The following is a 19,582-nucleotide window of genomic DNA, read 5'->3' as shown; positions in this document are numbered from 1 at the left end:
CCAGGCAACCCTGCAGACATTGTTCAAACCAGCCGGTCCCAAGCTCTGCCTTGCCTTTCCCACGGAAAGGAAAATAGAGGGTCTGGGCCACGCGCTCCCCTCAGCCCTCTGCCTCCTGCCCAGACCTGGTGCTTTCCCAAGTGGCCCTGTGTGGCCTGGCCTTGTCTCCAGAAATATAAGTAACAACAACAACAAAATCTCCTTCCAGTGGCATTAGCCTCTCCATGTCGTCACTCAGTCACCTCCATAAATTAAAATTCCGTGGGTGCAATTCACACACTCACATTGTGGCCTGAGAAATTCCTACAAGATGCAAAGGGAGATGCATACCAGGTTGGTTGGTTCTAGTGAAACGCTGGAAAGGACTCAAATGTCCATCAGCGAGTCAATGATGATTACGCTGTCCCACGGTCTCATAGCGGGTGACCGAAGTGGTAAAATGGGAAGGACTAGAGCCATGGCTCACCATAGCGAATGAACGCGGCAGGTTGCAGAATAAATCAGGGTTTGCTTACATGAAATGTGAGAATGTTTATAAGATAATACTATGCATTATTTATAATACTCATATACTAGTAATAAAAACATAAAGACACGGAAGGGAAAGATTCTCTCCAATCTGGGACATGGTTTCCCACAGGGGGTAGGGGGCATGGGGAAGGTTAGGAGAGGATTCAAAGGAGGTTTCACCTGCATCCACGATGTTGCATTTCTTTTCCACCTCAACTTGTGATGTTTTATTTCTTTAAAACCAAACAAATATTTGATTGAGAGGCAATGAAATGTTGAGGTTTGTTCCGTCTGCCTGGTAGGTACACAGATGTTTGCTGTTCCATTTTTATTTAAAAAAATAAATCTTTATTCAGATTATTACAATTGTTTCTCCTTTTCCCCCCCATAGCTCCCCTCCACCTGGTTCCCACCCCACCTTCTGCCCTTACCCCCCCCCCACTGTCCTCATCCATGGGTGTATGATTTTTGTCCCATCTCTTCCTGAACCCCCCCATTCCCCTTTCCCCCTGAGAATTATCAGTCCACTCCCTTTCTATGCCCCTGATTCTATTATATTCACCAGATTATTCTGTTCCTCAGGTTTTTAATTCACTTGATTTTTAGGTTCACTTGTTGAGAGATATGTATTTGTTGTTCATAATTTTTATCTTTACTTTTTTCTTCTTCCTCTTCTTAAAGAATACCTTTCAGCATTTCATATAATACTGGTTTGGTGGTGATGAACTCCTTTAGCTTTTTCTTTTTATCTGTGAAGCTCTTTATCTGACCTTCAATTCTGAATGATAGCTTTGCTGGGTAGCGTAATTTTGGTTGTAGGTTCTTGCTATTCATCACTTTGAAAATTTCTTGCCACTCCCGTCTGGCCTGCATAGTTTCTGTTGAGAAATCAGCTGACAATCGTATGGGTGCTCCCTTGTAGGTAATTAACTGTTTTTCTCTTGCTGCTTTTAAGATTTTCTCTTTGTCTTTTGCTCTTGGCATTTTAATGATGATGTGTCTTGGTGTGGTCCTCTTTGGATTCCTTTTGTTTGGGGTTCTGTGTGCTTCCTGGACTTGTAAGTCTATTTCTTTCACCAGGTGGGGAAGTTTTCAGTCATTATTTCTTCAAATAGGTTTTCAGTATCTTGCTCTCTCTCTTCTTCTGGCACCCCCATAATTCTGATGTTGGTACGCTTGAAGTTGTCCCAGAGGCTTCTTACACTATCTTCAACTTTTTGGATTTTTTTTGCTTTTTGCTTTTTCAGTTGAGTGTTTTTTGCTTCTTTATATTTCAATTCTTTGACTTGATTCTTGTGTTCCTCTAGTCTGTTGTTGGGTCTCTGTATAATATTTTTTATTTCAGTCAGTGTATGTTTAATTTCTAGTTGGTCCTTTTTCATATCTTCAAGGGTCTCATTATATTTATCGGCCTTTTCTAGGATATTCTTGAAAAGCCTTATAACCGTGGTTTTGAATTCTATATCCAGTCATTTGTTTTCCTCCATTTCTTTCGTTTGTGATCTGTTTCTTTGACGCCACATTTTCACTGCTTCCCTGAGTTGGTAGGGTAGATTTGTGTGCTAGGTTTCCTATATGGCCCAGTGGGTCTGCCTCCCCAGTTAACCTGAGGTGGACACTCTTGGTACACCCCTTTGTGGACTGTGTGTACAGCCTTGTTGTAGTTAAGTCTTGATTGTTGTTGGTATCACTGGGAGGAATTGACCTCCAGGCCAGTTGGCTGTAAGGACCAGCTGTGTCTATGCTGGGAGAAGTTCGGTGTTGGAGACAGCCTTATAGGATTAGACTTGCCAAATTGCAATAGCCTCTGTGCTCAGTTTGGATGGGGCGGAGTCTCAGGGCGGAGCAGACAGTCTTGGCTTCCAGTCAGCCTTGCCCTTGCGCGCACGCGCGCCTTCAGACCTCTGCCTTCCCCGGCTCCCGAGTCTCCGCCCGAGAGTCCAGATTTCCCCCAGTAAGAGCATGGGTCCCCAGGGGCTCGCCTGGAACTGGGGTTCAATGCAGTCAGAACTGGGGCTCAGTGCAGTCAGGAGCTTCTGACTCCCTTCCACTAGGGAAAGCCTGTGGCAACCTCCGCAGCCTTTGTGTGCACTGGCACGCTCGTCTCCAGACCCCTGCCCACCGGGGCTCCCCCGGGTCTCCGAGTCTCCAGGTGCCTTTCTCTCTACCTGACAGTCCAGACGCCCCCTGTATGAGCCTGGGTCCACGGGGTTTCACCCGGGACTGGGGGTTCAGTGCAGTCAGAACTGGGGTTCAGTGCAGTCGGGGGCTTCCTTCCCCCTTCCGCCAGAGAAAGTCAGCCAGGCTCTCAGCCGCCCTTCCCTCTGCGCGCACAAAGACCCTTTGCCGTACCTCCAATTCTCTGTGAGCTTTTCTCTTTCCTTCTAGTTGTAGAATTTCCACTCAGCCAGCTTTCCTGTGGTTCTGGATGGTGTCCGTTCTGTCTTTTAGTTGTAGTTTTGAAATTGTTGTGCAAGGCAGCAGTTTAGGTGCTTACCTATGCCGCCATCTTGGTTTCTCCTGCTGTTCCATTTTTGACACTTTACTGCATATTTGAGCCATTTCATAATGAGAAGAAGACATGACTTAGGCTGCATGAATGACCTCAAGGTCATATTCAAGGACAACAGGAAAGGGTGCCAGCCAGCTCTGTCCCCACATCGACCTGTCCAGTTTTCTTCTCTCCTGACATCTTGTTCTTTTTAATTGCTGACTTTTTAGAAAAGGGGTGAACACTCACACCCCACAGAGGATATGAAAAATGATGTCGCACACCTCAAAAGGCAAGTTCAATTAATAGCAGGACCCCACTTTATTTCTCAGGAGGAATAAGAAAGAGAGAAATATTCTTTCTCTTCTAACGGAAGTAATAGTTGTTTAACAATTTCTAAAAAGTATAATACAAGTTTTCTGATTAAGTTTTTCAGAATCTGCATGAATCAGAATTACTTCACCTATAATAACAAACTATCTATACCTTAGCAGGGGTCCTCAAACTTTTTAAACAGGGGGCCAGTTCACTGTCCCTCAGACCGTTGGAGGGCCAGACTATAGTTTAAAAAATAACTATGAACATATTCCTATGCGCACTGCGGGCCCGGGATGAGTCGGCTGCTAAGCAGGACAGGCAGCGGCACCTGGTGGGCCGGATAAATGTCCTCGGCGGGCCGCATGTGGCCCGTGGGCCGTAGTTTGAGGACGCCTGCAAGTATTTCTTTGGTTTTTACTAAAAGCAAAGGGCATACTTTATTTGCTCCTCTCAATATTTCTACACATCACTATAAATATTTCATAGCCCTTGCATTAGTCCTGAGGTTTTCAGCAGCAACTATCAATGAACAGTAGGTTAAACAATAAGGACATTCAATTAGCTGCTATAGCAGGAGAGGACAATGGTGTGGGGCTTGGTGTGGTCACTCAACAATCTCTCAAGGACCCAGGCTCACTCTTCCTCGGCTGCTCTCCTCAGGAGTTCGTAGCCACTCTCCCAAATTGGCCCTTAATGATCTCCACCTTCTGGTATTCACCCCTCCACCGTTTACCAGGGTTGGTCTGCGTGGCCTTGGCCCTGGTAAAATGTGGGAGGGATGTGGATATGGCAGAAGGGGTGGCATTGTTGTATCGTAAATCAGCGAATGAGATACAAGGCGCCTTAATGAGCCAATTAATTAGGAGTCGTTTACTGCGTGGCCCAGAGGGAGGTGTCTCTTCCAAATCTCTGAGCACCACATACAGGAAGTCTCCCGTATTTATACTTTTCAAGCCTCTTTGTTTGCAGATATTACAAAGAGCTCTGTGTGAGTTATTGTTATAGACAGTTGTAACCTTGAATACATAATGAGTTAGTGTTTGGCATAAGAATATGAGAATTGTTATCAGTATTAGTCTATTTTAGTCTATTACATTGGATGGCTAACTGCAAGGTCAGACAGTTAAGTTTATCTTTTTCTATTATTTGAACTAAAAACAAAGTCATTTTACAGAATAACAGACTGTCTTAAAGTGACAGAGTTTATAGGACTAGGGACTATCTAACAATAGCAGAGAATTCAACAGCAGCTTTATATACAAGATGGAGGTTACTATGCTTCAGCATCACTTCTGAGATTAAGTTATAAAAAGACTGGCTTCCATCCTGAGTTCACACTTCTCTTGTTCTCTCTCTCTCTCTCTCTCTCTCTCTCTCTCTCTCTCTCTCTCCCTTGCATCTCCTATTCTGGGAAAAACAAGCTGTCATCTTGCGAGCCGCCCGATGGAGAGGCACTGAGCTTGCGTCCGCAGCCAGCTGAGCATGGATGCCCACCCACAATGCCGACAGTGGTCTGGAAATGGCTTCTTCCACCCCAGTGACCTTGAGATGTCTGCTACCTTGCTGCCAGCTTGCCTGCTGAGACAGACACCCCGAGCCAGGATGACCCGGCTAAGCCATTTCTGGGTCCCAATCCACAGAAACTGTGTGCGATGAGAAATGTTTGCTATTTTAGGGCCTTAGCTTTTAGGTAATTTGTGGCACAGCATAGATACTAATGCCCTCAGGGTCTGCCATGTTCCCCTAAAGACGACCGCCCTACCTCTCAACGCCAGGTTCTCACCCAACAGCCTCTCAGTCAGAAAGAAAGTGTGATGGGGAGAAGGGGCTCCCCTCATGCTCCTTCCTCCTTTTATCACGGAGGAAATCTTTCTTAGGAGCCACCCAGCAGATGTCCCCTCGCTTCTCATGGGCCAGAACTGGGTCTCTGATAGCCTGTAGCTGCAAGGGAGGCTGGGAAGTCAGTAATATTGTGATAGCTATGTGTGGTGCCAAGTGGGCGCTGGAGATACCGGGGGGAACACTGTGTAAAGTATACGATTGTCTAACCACCTGAAACTAATACAAAAAAACATGGAGTGCAAACTGTAATGGAAAAAAAAGTGGGCCTTTCAGCTGCTCTGTGGGGAAGTGGGCTCGGAACGAACCACCTGGATCGTTTCACTGGTTCCCTCGTACTTTGTAGTCACTGCAAACTGGAGGTGAGGCCTCAGTTAGAGTCAGGTTACACATTATGGGGACCTTCCTACTCTCACATCAGGAAGCCACCAGGATCTTCGCTGAATAAACCTTTACAAGACTTAAGCAGAGTGGTCCCCGTCAATGACAGGCTAACCCGGAACCCAGAAGGCTGTGTCCTGGGCGGGTGACTTGTCTCACGTGTGTGGAAACTCCACGTTCTTCTATAAATTCATTTCGGGCCATGTTGCCGGAACTGTGTGTGATAAGCAGTCTCAGTTATTTGCATGTTATCTCCTCACGGGCTGACGAGTCATATGAGCAGAGTTAACTTGATATATAAACACCTGAGAAGATATGAGCTGACTTTAAAAATCAAATGCAACCCTGGCTGGTTTGGCTCAGTGGATAGAGCGTCGGCCTGAGGACTGAAGGGTCCCAGGTTCGATTCCAGTCAAGGGCACATGCCCAGGGTGTGGGCGTGATCCCCCGTGTGGGGTGTGCAGGAGGCAGCCGATCAATGATTCTCTCTCATCATTGATGTTTCTAGGTCTCTCTCTCCCTCTCCCTTCCTCTCTGAAATCAATAAAAATATATCAAAAACAAAATCAAATGCAGAGCCCGACCGGCGTGGTTCAGTGGTTGAGCGTCAACCTATGAACCAGGAGGTCAACATTGGATTTCTGGTCAGGACACATGCAGGCTCGATCCCCTGTGGGAGGCAACTGATCAATGAATCTCTCTCATCATCGATGTTTCTACATTAATAAGTGTATCAAACATGTAAGGCTACAATTTGATACATTAAAAAAAATCAAATGCAGAAATGTTGAGATGGATCCTCTCATGATGCTGTCCACTTGAAGTTCATAAGTTTAGGTAAATGCCAGGAGCAAGGGGGCAGGAGGAGAACTCCATCGTGTAACACCGAGGCCCAGGGCAGGCGGACACTGTGGTCAGATGGGCAGAGCCTGCTGTCAAGGTCAGCGCTTGGTGAACACGCTAACAGCCCCGAAGGGACCTTCTTGCATGCAGTTGTGAGTTTTGAGTTTGCGTGATCTCCACTGTCCCGTCTCCATGGAACTGAAGATGTTCTCTCAATGAAGACTGGGCCTCATCTGACAGCCCAGCCTGAGAATCGGGGATGCCAGGGACCGTGTCAGGACAAGGCACTGTCCTTGAGAGGGTGTGGGCCCCGGCCTTCCAGCCCTGCCACCCATGTAGAGCGGGTGGGCTTGCTTCCCATTTCACTGGGCGTAGCGAGATGACACAGAAGGGGAGTACAGGTCCAAGGCTGTCTTTCTCCAACAGGACCCCGTGCCACCTCTAGCTGCTTACCCTTCTCTGCATCCCCAGTGGGTAAGGAGCCTCTGTCTCCCTCTCTGGAGCTCCCCTCCCCCCACCTTCCAGCTCCAATGTCTTTTTTTTGGTCTTTGTATTTTAATAGCAAAGATACAGTAACAGCAGGGAAGACAGACAACATTAGGGCCACGTGCATTCCTGTAGGACAGCTCAGCTGGAAAGTACAGTGAGTGGGGAAAATCTACCGTGTGATAAAAATGCTACAAACACCATGCAGTTGCCATCAGTAAGAAATGTATTTTTAAAAAATCCAAATGCTGGCATTGTCCAGAAAAATTAACAGGTTTATTTATGTTGTTATAAAGTGGAGCTGCTGCAACTTGTTCCTGAAACAGTTTGTCTTGCATTAATGCTTTATGTTCCCGCATTTATATTAAAAAATTCACACACAAATGAAAATGGAAAAACTGCCAATATCTGATTTCTGTCCCCTATTTTCCACCTGCAGTCATATACTCAGGTGCCTCTTGACCCCATGGAAAAAAATTTTAATGTTCAGGAAGAGAAATAATAAAAAAAAATTTAAAATATATTTTTATTGATTTCAGAGAGGAAGGGAGAGGGAGAGAGAGAGAGATAGAAACATCAATGATGAGAGAGAATCATTGATTGGCTGCCTCCTGCACACGCCCTGCTGGGGGTCGAGCCCGCAACCTGGGCATGTGCCCTGACCAGGAATGGAACCGTGACCTCTTGGTTCCTAGGTTGACGCTCAACCACTGAGCCACACCAGCCTGGTGAGGAAGATACATTTTTCAAAGAATGAAATGTTCCCCATCACAGGGGATTCTGAAGCCCTGCTCCGTGAACGTGGCATGCTAGCTGGGTGTCTTTGGCATAGCTGTTACACGTTGGGGTGGATAGCGCACAGGTTGGGTCGGCCCAAAAGCCAGACCCGGTTTGAAATCTGAGGCAGACCCGGTTTGAAATCTGAGCAGTTTCTCGCACCAGACGCTGGGAGGGAAGCTTGCGGAAAAGTGCAATGTAATTTCCCCCAGCGCCCAGGACCAGGCCTGCGAGGATGAGGTTTCTTCACCCCTCCAGTAGAGGGCGCACTCGCTCGCTCGAGCTACTGCTGGTGCTTGACCCCTGGTTGGTTTGGGCCTGTAGGGAGCCCGGGTAGAGACCCCTTTACTTACCCTCCTCCTTTGGCGGCAGCTCCGAGCTGGAGGCAGCTGGTGTTCCAGCTCATGTCTCGCTGTCCTCTCAGACTTGTCTTCAAGGTAACTCACCCTCCACCCAGGTTCCCCAAGTCAGCAAAAAGCAGCCCTACTCCTCCCAGCCCCCAAGGCATCGCCTTGGCTCATCCTGCCCAGCCAGCCCGGCCCCTGGTCCTGCCAGTCTCGGCAGCAATGGCTTCACGATCCTGTCTTCCGCAGCCACCGCCCTGGCCAGGCTGCCCGCATCCCTGAGGATGCAGCACGGTCCCCCCTCCTCCTCCCCCCTCCCCCCGCATCCCCCCCCCCCCTCGTCCTCCAGCCGGCTCTCCCTCTGACAGCTCACCCAGCTCCTCCCCAGTGTCCACAAAGGGCACCTTTCTGTTCCACCTCAGCTCCCTGGCCCACCTTTCCAGAAGCCTGGGCCCTTCTCCACGTGGATAACAATAGAAACCCCACATGCCTGGCATTTTATTTTATTTTATTTTATTTTAAATATATTTTATTGATATTTCACAGAGAGGAAAGGAGAGGGATAGAGAGCCAGAAACATCGATGAGAGAGATACATCGATCAGCTGCCCCCTGCACACCCCCCACTGGGGACGTGCCCGCAACCAAGGCACATGCCCTTGACCGGAATCGAACCCGGGACCCTTGAGTCCCCAGGCCGACGCTCCATCCACGGAGCCAAACCGGCCTCGGCATGCCAGGCATTTTACAGCCACATCTGTAACCTTTAAACTGCTGTGCAGCTTAGGTATTATTGTCCCTTTTACAGATGAGGAAAACTGAGGCCTAGAGCGGTTACACAGGGCACACTGCCTGTGAATAGCAGAGCTGGGATTCAACCTGTGTCTGTCAAATCCCGTGTGACCGCCCCATCCCGCCCACCCCTCCTCCGTAAGGAGCTGGTGCTCCCTGCCACTGCACCGGCCCTCTTCCCTTCAGCCGCAGCCCGCAGCCCTACCGCGGAGCTTCCCTGTGGCTCCTGCTGCTCACCGGCAGCCTTTCTGGCGGGAATCGCAGCCTGCCGAACCACAGGCGCCTTGCCTGGCTCTCTGGTTGCTTCACAGTCGCCTGTTTTGTTCCCAAGAAAACCGGAAGTGTCTGCGTTCAGACTGGCACTTCCACGCACTCCTGTCCCCAGGCCCCGGAGCTGGGTGTGCCATGCTCAGCGGGGCTGACCTGCTTTCCCAGGAAGGAGGCGGGAGATGCTCCGATGCTGACGGGTTCCCCCCTCCCCCCAGCCGCAAGCCTCAAATCTCTGCGTGTGTACACACACACACACACACACACACACGTTCTCTGCTTACACACACATTTAATCCAAAGTCTCTTTCCAGAGGAGGCAATTCTATACCTGAAGCTACCTACCCAAGTGAGAGAACCCCTTGCTCCCTGAATCCTGGGCGCCACCCTCGCTGCGGGAATCCATTGGGTCAGTGAGGCCGCAGAGGTGCTGGGAGCTCCGGGGACCCTGAGGCATGGCTGTCACACCCCCACGGAGCGAGAGCTGGACTGGCCACTTGGGGCGGGGTAGTTGGTGTCTCAGTTCTAATTCTGGTCCTGCCTCTGGAGGGTCTGAGGACTGGCAGGGGATGGGGAGTTGGAAGGGTGGGAGAGCGGGGGAGGGGGGTACTGTGAAAATTATAGGTGTGAGGAAGACTCCCCTCTCCAGAGCCGTGGGCCACAGCCCCCGCCCCTCCCCCCCCCCCCCCCCCGCACTCCCCTGGTCCCATGCCCCACTTCCTGGGCTTCAAACCATCTCTGCCCTGGTCCCAATGCCATGTCTGTCCCCCAAGCTGTTCATCCTTGGGGCTAAATGGTGCCTCTCCAACTTCTCATCCCAAAGTGGGAAGAGGCGGGTCCAACCCCAACACTTAGAATGTTCTAGGTTTCAGCGGAATTCTTTCCTGGACACCTTGGAGACAGCATGAAGGTTTGGTTTGGTGAGAGGGTGTGACAAAGGGTCAGGGGGTCAGTGAAGGGCCGGAGAGAAAGGTGGTGAGGATGGAGAGGGCGATGGGTGGGCCCGAAGCCCAACGTGTCTTCCTTCAGGGTTCTGCCCACGGCCAGGACTAACATGTGAGCAAAGAAGTGAGTAAGCACAGGGAGCTTATGTGAGAGGAACAATGAAACAAGTGAGCAACACTCGCGCCCCGCACCCCGTGCCACACACCACGGGGGTCTGGAAGAGGAGCCAGGGAGGGCGTCACGGTAGGGGCAGGGTGGTGGGAGTGTGTCCCCCAAAAGCAGAGCCAGCCTGCCAGGCCTGCAGTGGGAGGGGACGCGTCCCCGGGAGGGAGCCAGCATTGAATTCCTGGGCTGCCGCAGCCTCGCAGCCTCGTGGCCTCGCAGCCGGGGGAGAGGCCCTCTGATACCATCACGGAAGTTTTGCAACTCAGTGTGCAAAGCCTTCTGGGCCGAGGGCTGAGCAGTGCCCGCCCCGTGGGCCGGCCTGGCCAGGCAGCTGGAAGGCTCCCAGGTGCAGCCGGCGGGCAGAGGCGAGGACTCCGCCGGAGATGAAGCGAGCTGCGCCATGAAACCAGGGGGCCTGGGGACCTGCTCACACCTGGGCCTCCTTCACCCCGTCCTGGCGCAGCGCAGCGCAGCAGGCCCAGGCGCGCCGCCACGGGTGTCCCGCCGCTGGGAGAGCCGCCCCATTCCAGGCGCCGGCCGGCAGGGAAGCTTGGCAGCTGGTTCCCACGGGGAGGGCCGGCCCCACTCGGGCAGACAAGCTGAGGGGTGACTCCACCCCACCCGAGCCCAGGCTGAGGAGATGGAAGAACAGGTGTTCAAGGGGGACCCGGACACGCCCCACTCCATCTCCTTCTCGGGCAGCGGCTTCCTCTCCTTCTACCAGGCTGGGGTGGTGGACGCCCTGCGGGACCTGGCCCCCCGGATGCTGGAGACCGCCCATCGCTTCGCTGGGACGTCGGCGGGCGCGGTGATCGCCGCCCTGGTCATCTGCGGCATTGAGATGGGTAAGGCCTTGGTTCTGCTCCCTGAGCCTCTGGGGGGATCCCCCAAGGTGGAGCCTCCGGGTTGCTCAGGGATGCTTAGGGGAGCAAAGACAGGGCTTCCGGGAGACAGGGGAGGAGGAGGTGGGTCGAGTGGGATGGTGGGCGCCTGTGGTGTTTGAGGCTGGAGTCTGCCGGGTACCAGTCTCTGACCTGCCGGGAGCTTGGCCCCATCTCTCTCGCTCCTGCCTCACCTGTGATGCCCCGTCTCCCTCAGTTTGAGGCAGGAGGTCCCCCAAACATTCTGGTCTGGGGACTTACAGCAGGGCACAGTCAGACGTGGTGAAGGGTCCCCTGCCTGGCACATGTGAACGGCCCGTGTCTGTACTGCCTGGGTGGGGATGGGTTGGCCGGGCTGCTTCCAGGTGCTGGAGCGGGGGAGCCTTGGGGCTGCGGTGGGTGCAGGGCAGGATGGGAGGAACTGGGAAGGAATGTGCCGCTCTCATTTCACCTTCCGCCGGCTAGTCCAGGGTCCAGAGAGAAAGGTGGACCACATTGCTGATCCCCAGGGCAGAAGCCCCATTCATGTGGGGGGTGGGGGTGGGGGATACACGTTCCCAGCAGCCCAGACAGCAGGCCTCGACCTGGCACTGGAGGCCCAGAGTCCATCCACACGGGCACCCTGGGCACAGTTATTCGTGTACTGAGCTCCTGCCCTGTGCCCAGCTCTGCTCCAGGCACAAGGGACAGAGTCCCTGTCCTCATGGAACAGAAATGCTAGGGAAGGAGACACATAATAGACAACCACACAGCAACCTGATGTCACCGCAGGAAGTGCAAGATCCATGAATAAAATGACAGCAGGAAGAGGTCAGAGAATAAAGTGGGGACTATTTCAGAAAGAGTGATCAGGGAAGCCCTCTTGGAGGAGGCGGCATTCAAGTAGAGACTGAGAGAAGAAGCCATTCGAAGGTCAGGCAGGAAAGAATGTTCTAGGCAAGGAGCAGCCAGGGAGCTGGTGGGACTGGAGGGTGGGTGAGGAGGGGGTGGGGGAGGCTGAGAGGCCGGCAGGGACCAGATCTCCAAGGGCCTGAGACAGAGGACAAGCTCTGATCCCTCCCCGAGAGGCGATTGGCGAGGCACAGAGACTGTGAGGGCGATGTGGGGCGGCTAAGGGCATACACGCCCGTGTGTTGGACCCAGCCCTGCCATTTCACAATGTGGACCTGGGGAAATTACTGCATGCTCTGTGCCTCAGTTTCTGCGTCTGTAAAGTGGGGGTTCTACCGGTACCCCATCCCCAGGGTGGAAACAAGGAAGCGTGGCAGGTGGAGGGAGGGGAGGGCGGAGAGAAGCGCCTGGGTGGCTGGATTCAGGATGCACTCTGAAGGTGGAGCCGGTGAGCCTGGCTGAGGGGCCGGCGTGTGAGGAGGAGATGCCCCGGCCCCGTCCTGTGTGCTGGGCAGGAGGTCTTCGTCTTTGTTTTAAAGGATAATAGTGATGCCCTTCACCGAGTACCTCTTATGGGCAAAGTTAATTTTTCTTTTGAATATTCACATGTAATAAACAAATCCTCTCTCACTGCACAGAATTCAAGCAATGCCAAAGTATATAGAGTAAAAAATCCTCCACTGACCTCCCACCCCCACGCCACTCACCACAATCCCCTCTCCCTTCTGTAGCCAGAGCTAAGGGCTCTGCCTGGATCCTTCTAGATCAGTGGTTCCCAACGGGGGGCACACACCCCACAGGGGGGCAATTTGATTTTTAAGGGAGGCAATTCGAGAGTGAGTTATTAACAGTGAATGTTTTGTATTTCTTATGGTTCTTAAAGCCTCAAATACAGTATATAAATATATAGTGACATATTTATGCATTTCAGTTCTCTATGATATGTTTTAAAACTTTATTTGTTATATTTTCATATTATTTTTTTAACAATTTCTTAGTGATTTCTTCCTCAGTACTTCAACTGTCCTTTTGTTCTTTTATTTTTCTCTTTCATGGATGCCATGTTCTTTGGAAGCTTGTTTAGACCAAGCTGATGGCCTTTTAGGCTTCCTCCATGTGAATAGGAGTTCACTTTTTGAATAATAAGGATTATATGTCACGGCGGGGGGAGGGCATCATGATTTTAGAGATGCTTAGGTGGGGCCTGGCCAAAGAATTGTTGGGAACCGCTGCTCTAGATCTTTTTTTACACACAGAATCCTGTGAATGAGGCAGTTAATGCTTCAGTCACCCAATGGGCCCTGGGATAGGCCTGCAGAGAGGGGCAGGGGGAGCCCCTCTCCCTGACTGGGCTCACAGATTCCTGCCTCAGATTTCCTCCCTTTCCGATGTCTGTGTCGCTCACCTGGTCCATTGCACCCACCCTCCTCATGTCATGTTTCAACTTAAAATAACCATCTGAGAGAATCCATGATGTCTACTTCCTCTGGCATTCGAGGACTTTACAGAATTAATCCAATTCAATCAACTCCATAAATACTGCCCCAAACCCACTTGGCCAGGCTGTGATGGGCCTGGACAGCAGGGGAGAGGAATCGAGGCCAGGAGAGGGGCAGCTGGCTGGACTGGAGAGGGGGGGAGGGGGGGCTGGGGGGGGGCTGGGCCTCGTGCTGCTGTGATTAGGAGGGCAGTTCAGGGAGGGGTGAGATGCAGGGGGGCTTGCGCTTCTCACTCAGCAGCCTGTTTACTCGCTGAGCCACGTCACTCGAGCCCACTTCACGCCACTTCCCCGCCATGGCGTTTCCTACTACCCAGCACTTCCTTATTTCAGGCAGTTCTAAGGCTTTGGGGTATCAACTCATTCAGCCCTCACAACAGCCCTCTGAGGCGAAACTATTATTATCTCCATTTACAGAGGAGGGAACTGAGTCACAGAGAGCTTCGCTAACTTGCCTACGGTCACACAGACAGTACTCGGTAAAGCTGGGGTTTGAACCCCGTTTGGCCAGAGTCTCCACGCTCACCCTTTAAACTGCTCTGCAGATGCTGGTTGTGTCACTAGTGAGGTCAGGGAAGTCTTTCTGAGCAGGTGGGATTTGCACTCAGACCTGGGGAGATATTCTCTACTCAAAGGGACAAGGGACGTGTATAACATCTGTCATCAGTCAGAAGCACACCAAGAACCGGGACTTGGTCTCCTGACCGTCTTTGGGGCTCTTGACCTCTCTCAGTATATATTCCATGAAGATTGTCCCAGGGTCCCTTCAGCCATTCCACTGATAGACACGGCCCCGTGTTTGTTGTTATAAACAGCACTGCATCGAGCATCTGTGTTTGTGTTGGCCATGCCCACATGGAATGTTTCCCTCTGGTATGCATCGCATTAACGATGCCAGACTTGGCTTAATTACTCTCCCAAGTGGTTGTCCCAATTTAACCACTAATTTCCCCACAAATCATCAGGCCTTGGTGCTGTCAGACTGCAAAGTATTAATTCAATTTAATGAATGTAAATGATGTCTCACTTTATCTAATCTGCATATCCTGATTACTAGTGATGTCAAGCATCTCTGTGTTCATTGATCACTTGTGTTTGCTCTTGTGTAACTTGCCTGTTCGTGACCTTTCCCTGTTTTTTCTACGGAGTGAGCTTTTTCTCTTTAATTTGGAGATGTTCTTTCCATCGTCTGTACATTAACCATTTGTCAGTTACAGGCATTGTGGCTGTCTTATTCCACTTCACGGTTTGTTGTTATTTTGATTATGAGGTCTTTTGTCATTCAGAAAATTTTAATGAGTCAAATGTATCAGTCGTTTCCTCTTACAACTTGTGTTTTTTTAGTATCTTGACTTTGTTGTAATGATTTCTCCTATATTTTCTTTCAAAGGTTTTTAAGTTTTGCTCTTTCATATTTAGGCTGGAATTTATGTTGTGGCTAGTTTGAGGTAGAAATCCACATTTTTAATGATTTTGCCATGTGCTAAGCTAACCAATCGTCCCACCCCATTTACAGGCAGCCCTTTGTGCACCGGTTTGACATGCTGCCTCCGGCTTATTCCAGCTCCTGGATTCTCGAGTCTGCCCCTGAGTCTCTTCCTCTTCCTCTGGCTAACTTGTCTACCTCTGCACCACCCCGAAGTTTCAATCACTGGAGCCTTATATAGCACCTCACATATGGCGATCCTTCTCCTCCTCCTCCTCTTCAGTTTCTCCTTCAAATACTGTCTCTGTTATTCTTGACCCTCCTATCTTCGCCCCGCCCTCATTGAGAAGCTCTGTTGGGATTTTGATTGAAATGACATCTATCTCTCTATCTCTTCTGACCTTTTTTGCCCTTTAATAAAGGCTGTGTAGGTCTTTTATTAGATGTGTTAGTTTTTGTTGCTGTGGGCGATGGGATCTTTTTTCTATGGCATTTTCTAATCTGATTATTGCTGATATAAGAATGTTGACTCTTTTGGATATTAATTTTGTTTTGAGCAACCTTGTGGAACTTCTTAATAGTGCTAAAAGTTTGTTGGTAGATTATCTCATATTTCATGTGTAAACAAGCAGACCATCTGCATATAACCAGAGGTTTGCCTCTTTTTAACAGTATTCTTCAGCTCGTGGGTCCCAGGGCCTCCCTCCTCCTCCTCTCAGCCTGGGATCCCCTGTCCTGAGATTATGTTTTGTTCTGTGGAAGCCAAGCAGCAGTGTGCTCATCTGGAGATGCGTGCCTGGCTCTGTGATAGGGCCGACTTGGGGCCACGTGAAAATGCTAAAACCAACACAGTGCCTGGCTTTTATTAGATGCAGTAAACGTTTGTTGACCGAGTCACTCCTCCAAGGCGAGGTGCTCTCCATGACAACCAGTGGGGACTCAGGATTTCCAATCTGGCAGAAGTGGGGATGGGAATTTGCATAATTTTGAAAAAATGAAATTTTTCTTATCAAAGAATGGGGATTTGGTGGACTTAAAACCCCATCCCCATTTAAGCTACTAGGCACTTTCCTCTATAAAAACTGCATGGCAAGGCAGTCATTCATATTCATTCATTCACTCATTCATTCATTCATTCAACAAGTGCTTGCTGAGCATATACTAGGGCCTGCAGAGGACACAGAGATAGCATACAACTCTGCCCTTGCCCTCAAGAAGCTTCCATTCTACTCAAGCTCCACGGCAGCCAGGTAATCATAATACAAGAAGGCCCCCACTGAATGCTAGCAAATGAAAAGGCACAGAAGTGCAGAGGGAGGGAGCAAATGCCTGCAATCATGGAAGGCCCCATGGAAGTGGCATTTGAGCTGGTGCTTGAAAGGTGAGTAGACGTCTGACAGGTAGGGACAGGTTGGGCAGGAGCCTAGGCTTCTGATGAGAACGGGCATGACAACAAACACAGTCACACAGGGGCGTGGCCTCCAGAGGGCGTGAAGAGTGCAGCCCACGGGTGTCGGGGGTCCATGTGGAAAGTCTCGTGATAGAATACTTATTCATTCTATGCCAGGGGTGGGAAACGCTCGGCCAGCAGGCTGTAGGAGGCCCGAGAAATCATTTGGACTGGCCCTGCCAAGGCATTAGGGGTGAGTTAATTAAATGCAGCAGGCTAATTTTTAAGTTGACAATTGTGTATGGCCCACGAATGATGTTATAAATATCCAAATGGGCTTGGCAGAAAAAATGGCTCCCCTACCCCTGCTATGCCATGATTTTGATATTTTCTTCTAGTTGTTGGAAAAAAAAAAAACCTGCATTAAATTAAAGGTCCTTAATCTCAGTTGCACATTCACATCACCTGGGGAGCTTTAAAATGTTCATCGCCCAGGCTTCTCCCCAAACACATTGTCAGGATTTCCAGGGTGGAGCCGGGGAATTTCGGTGGCAGCCCTGGTTGAGACCCATGCCCTTTGGAAAACTAAGAGGCAGAACCACCTCAGATGCCATGGTGTGTGGGCAGGCAGCGGAAACAAACGGGTCCAGCATTTCACATGGAAACCTGCAAAATGCCCGTCGCGGACGGCGCTAATGAAAACTCGGATCTGATTGCTCATGGGGAACGGCTTTCCCCAGGGCGGAGAGGGGCTTCACCACAGGGCTTTAGGCTGGATTCGGTTCTATGACGGCCTCTGGCTGGGCCGTAAATGAGGAAGACTGACCTTGGTTAGGGCTGGTCTGTCTTCCCCGTGGCCCATCCCCACACCCAACCCACCTTTCAGAGAAGGGGTGACGACCCTGGGCCCACAGCCTCTCCTGGTGTTTTTCTCCCCCCACCTTCTGCTTTTTAGTTTCTTAGACCAGCTTTTTGAGATCTCCTTCACGTATCAGACAGTTCACCATTTGAAGCATACAACTCAATGGCTTTTAATATATTCACAAAGTTGTCCCTCCAACATCACTATCAACTATAGAACATTTCAATTATCCCCAAAGGAACCCCGTGCCCCTTAGCCGTCACCTCTCAATCCCTTCATTCCCCCAAGCACCTGGCAGCGCGATCGCACTTTCTGTCTGTGGAGTTGCCTCCTCCGCACCTTGCCTGTAAGGGGCCACGCACGCGAGGTCCTTTGCCCTGACCTCTCTCACTCCGTGTGGTGGCTCACTCCTCGCTGCCGAGTGCCATTCCATTGCGTGGGTAGATCACATTCTACTTATCCCACTCTTACGATGAGAGTCTGGGCTATTATGAACATTTAAAAACTTTGTAATAGCTTTTTAATGGGAACATATAAACATGTTGGAAAGAATGACATAATGAACCTCCAAGAACCCATCATCTAACAAACAATGACAGCATTTACCTACTGGGTTTCATTTGTACACTCCCCACCGTGCTTGGTTTTATCTCTTGTGATTTTTATTTGAAATATTTCAACTCCCACAGAAGGTGCGGGCATGCTCCCTGGCCTTGTTTAGCGGGAGGGTCAGCGTGGGCACCTCCCTGCAGATGAGGACTGAGTCTGAGAGCCGAGAGCCAGGGAGCAGGCTGGCCGACCTCACAGCCAGGACCTGCTGGGTGAGGGGGGTTGGAGGGACTGAGCTGACCTTCAGCTGAGCTCATCATGACTTTGTGTAGACCTCTAACAGCCATTATTTCCCAGTGCCTCTCACCCTGCCTTCCCAACAACACCAACCTCAGCCCTCCGACAGACACCCACACCACCAAGTCACATCGTACAAGGGCGGGGCTGAGGGTTAGGCAGGGCCAGGGAGCTCTCCCCTGCGCAGATGTGTCCGATCTCGGTGTCTTTGCTCCAGCCTTCCCTCTCCCGGGAGCCTGTCCCCTTTCTCCTCTCCCTCTGTTATGCTCCCCCATTCTGCAAGGCCAACCTGAGACGTCACTCCCCTGAGAGCCTCTCTTGACTCCAGCCGGTGCTAAATCCTTGACGCCCCCCTGGCCACAGAGACCAGAATCTCCGTGGGAAAGAACCCTGACCAGGAGGCAGGCGCCTGGGAACAAAGGCTGTGGAAGTGTCCTCCAGTCAGATTCTCCTCACGTGGTCCTTCCGAGTGGGGCTTAGGAAGGACCGCAGTGGAGTTCAGACCAAGCTGGTCCTGGGAATCCACTCAGCAGTGAGTGACCTTGGGCCAGCCACCGTGAGCCTCAGCTCCTGTGCAGTGTGGGAGGAGGGTGCCTGCCTCCCCACCCGGGCCGGCCCTGGGAACTGCAGGGGCCCCGGGAACGAGCTTTGCAAGCTGCGGGGTTGATACTGTAGCTGCACTGGGGGCACAGCGGGGGCTTCCCCAAGACAGAGGAGCACTGCTGACACATGTGGCTGTGCACCCCACCCCCCCAGGCTGTGTGGTGGCCCCACAGAGTTAGGACTGGGCCCTCCCATCCTGTTGCTCAAGGAACTCCCCAACCATGTCTGCATTCCAGTGGGAAGGGGAGGGGAGGGCACGCTTCTCTCCTCTAAGGGCAGCCTTGGAGTGACACACACCTCGTCACCTTATGTCCCATGGATCAGAACTTTGTCACATGGCCACACCTGACTGCAGGGGAGGCTGGGACATGGATGTAGACTTTATGTTGGGAGGCATGTTCAGCTACAAAGGGGAGGTTTGATCACTAAGGAAAAAGGAAAGGATGGCTATTGGGAACGACTAGCAGACTCTGCCACAATGACCATAACTGGTGACGTGATGATGATGGACAGATTCTCCCTCTGCCTGGGACCGAAAGCATGACCTCATATCCCTAAGGTCAAGTCCAGTCTGCTGGCTGGGGAGGGCTGGGCTCTGAGCCATCGGTAGGCGCCCCAGTACTGCAGGGGCCTGGGCAGTGGCCACAGCACCCATGGTGTCCCCTCCCAGGAACGACCTCTGTTCTCTTCTCCAGAGGTGGAACCTCCTCCCAAGCAGCCTCCCGTTCTGCCCCCTCGCTGTGTCCCTGGCCTGGCACCTGGCTGCCGTCCTAGCGCCGGATGCTTTGCTGCCTGATGGTTTCAGACGTCGCTTCTCGTCTCATCAGCTGGATTGGTTGAGCCAACAGAGATCTTATGGTCCCATGGCTGCCACAGATTGCTCTTCAAATAAGAGCGCTTGACAAACTCCTGACAGTTGCTGTCTGCTGGCAGGCATGCCATGGAATGTCTTTGCCATGTCTATTTTGGGGTTAACTGGCTCTCAGATAGTTCTCTGCAGTTATGGGTCTGACTACAATACTAGAACG

At 51.2% G+C, this 19,582-nt stretch overlaps 1 protein-coding gene across 3 annotated transcripts in view; it reads left to right on the top strand.

Annotated features, from left to right (window-relative positions):
- The first annotated feature begins 10,463 nt into the window (after positions 1–10,463).
- Positions 10,464–19,582, top strand: part of PNPLA1 (patatin like domain 1, omega-hydroxyceramide transacylase) — a 45,456-nt gene continuing 36,337 nt past the window's right edge. For all 3 annotated transcript variants that reach the window (XM_080665468.1, XM_080665467.1, XM_080665469.1), the window contains exon 1: positions 10,464–11,002. In XM_080665468.1, the coding sequence (XP_080521594.1) occupies positions 10,798–11,002 (205 nt within the window). In that variant the 5' untranslated portion in view covers positions 10,464–10,797. The remainder of the gene's footprint in view (positions 11,003–19,582) is intronic.

The sequence above is a fragment of the Plecotus auritus genome (genome assembly GCF_963455305.1).
Source record: "Plecotus auritus genome assembly, chromosome: 4".
Taxonomy (NCBI): Eukaryota; Metazoa; Chordata; class Mammalia; order Chiroptera; family Vespertilionidae; genus Plecotus; species Plecotus auritus.
This window is presented reverse-complemented; position numbering and strand designations above follow the sequence as displayed.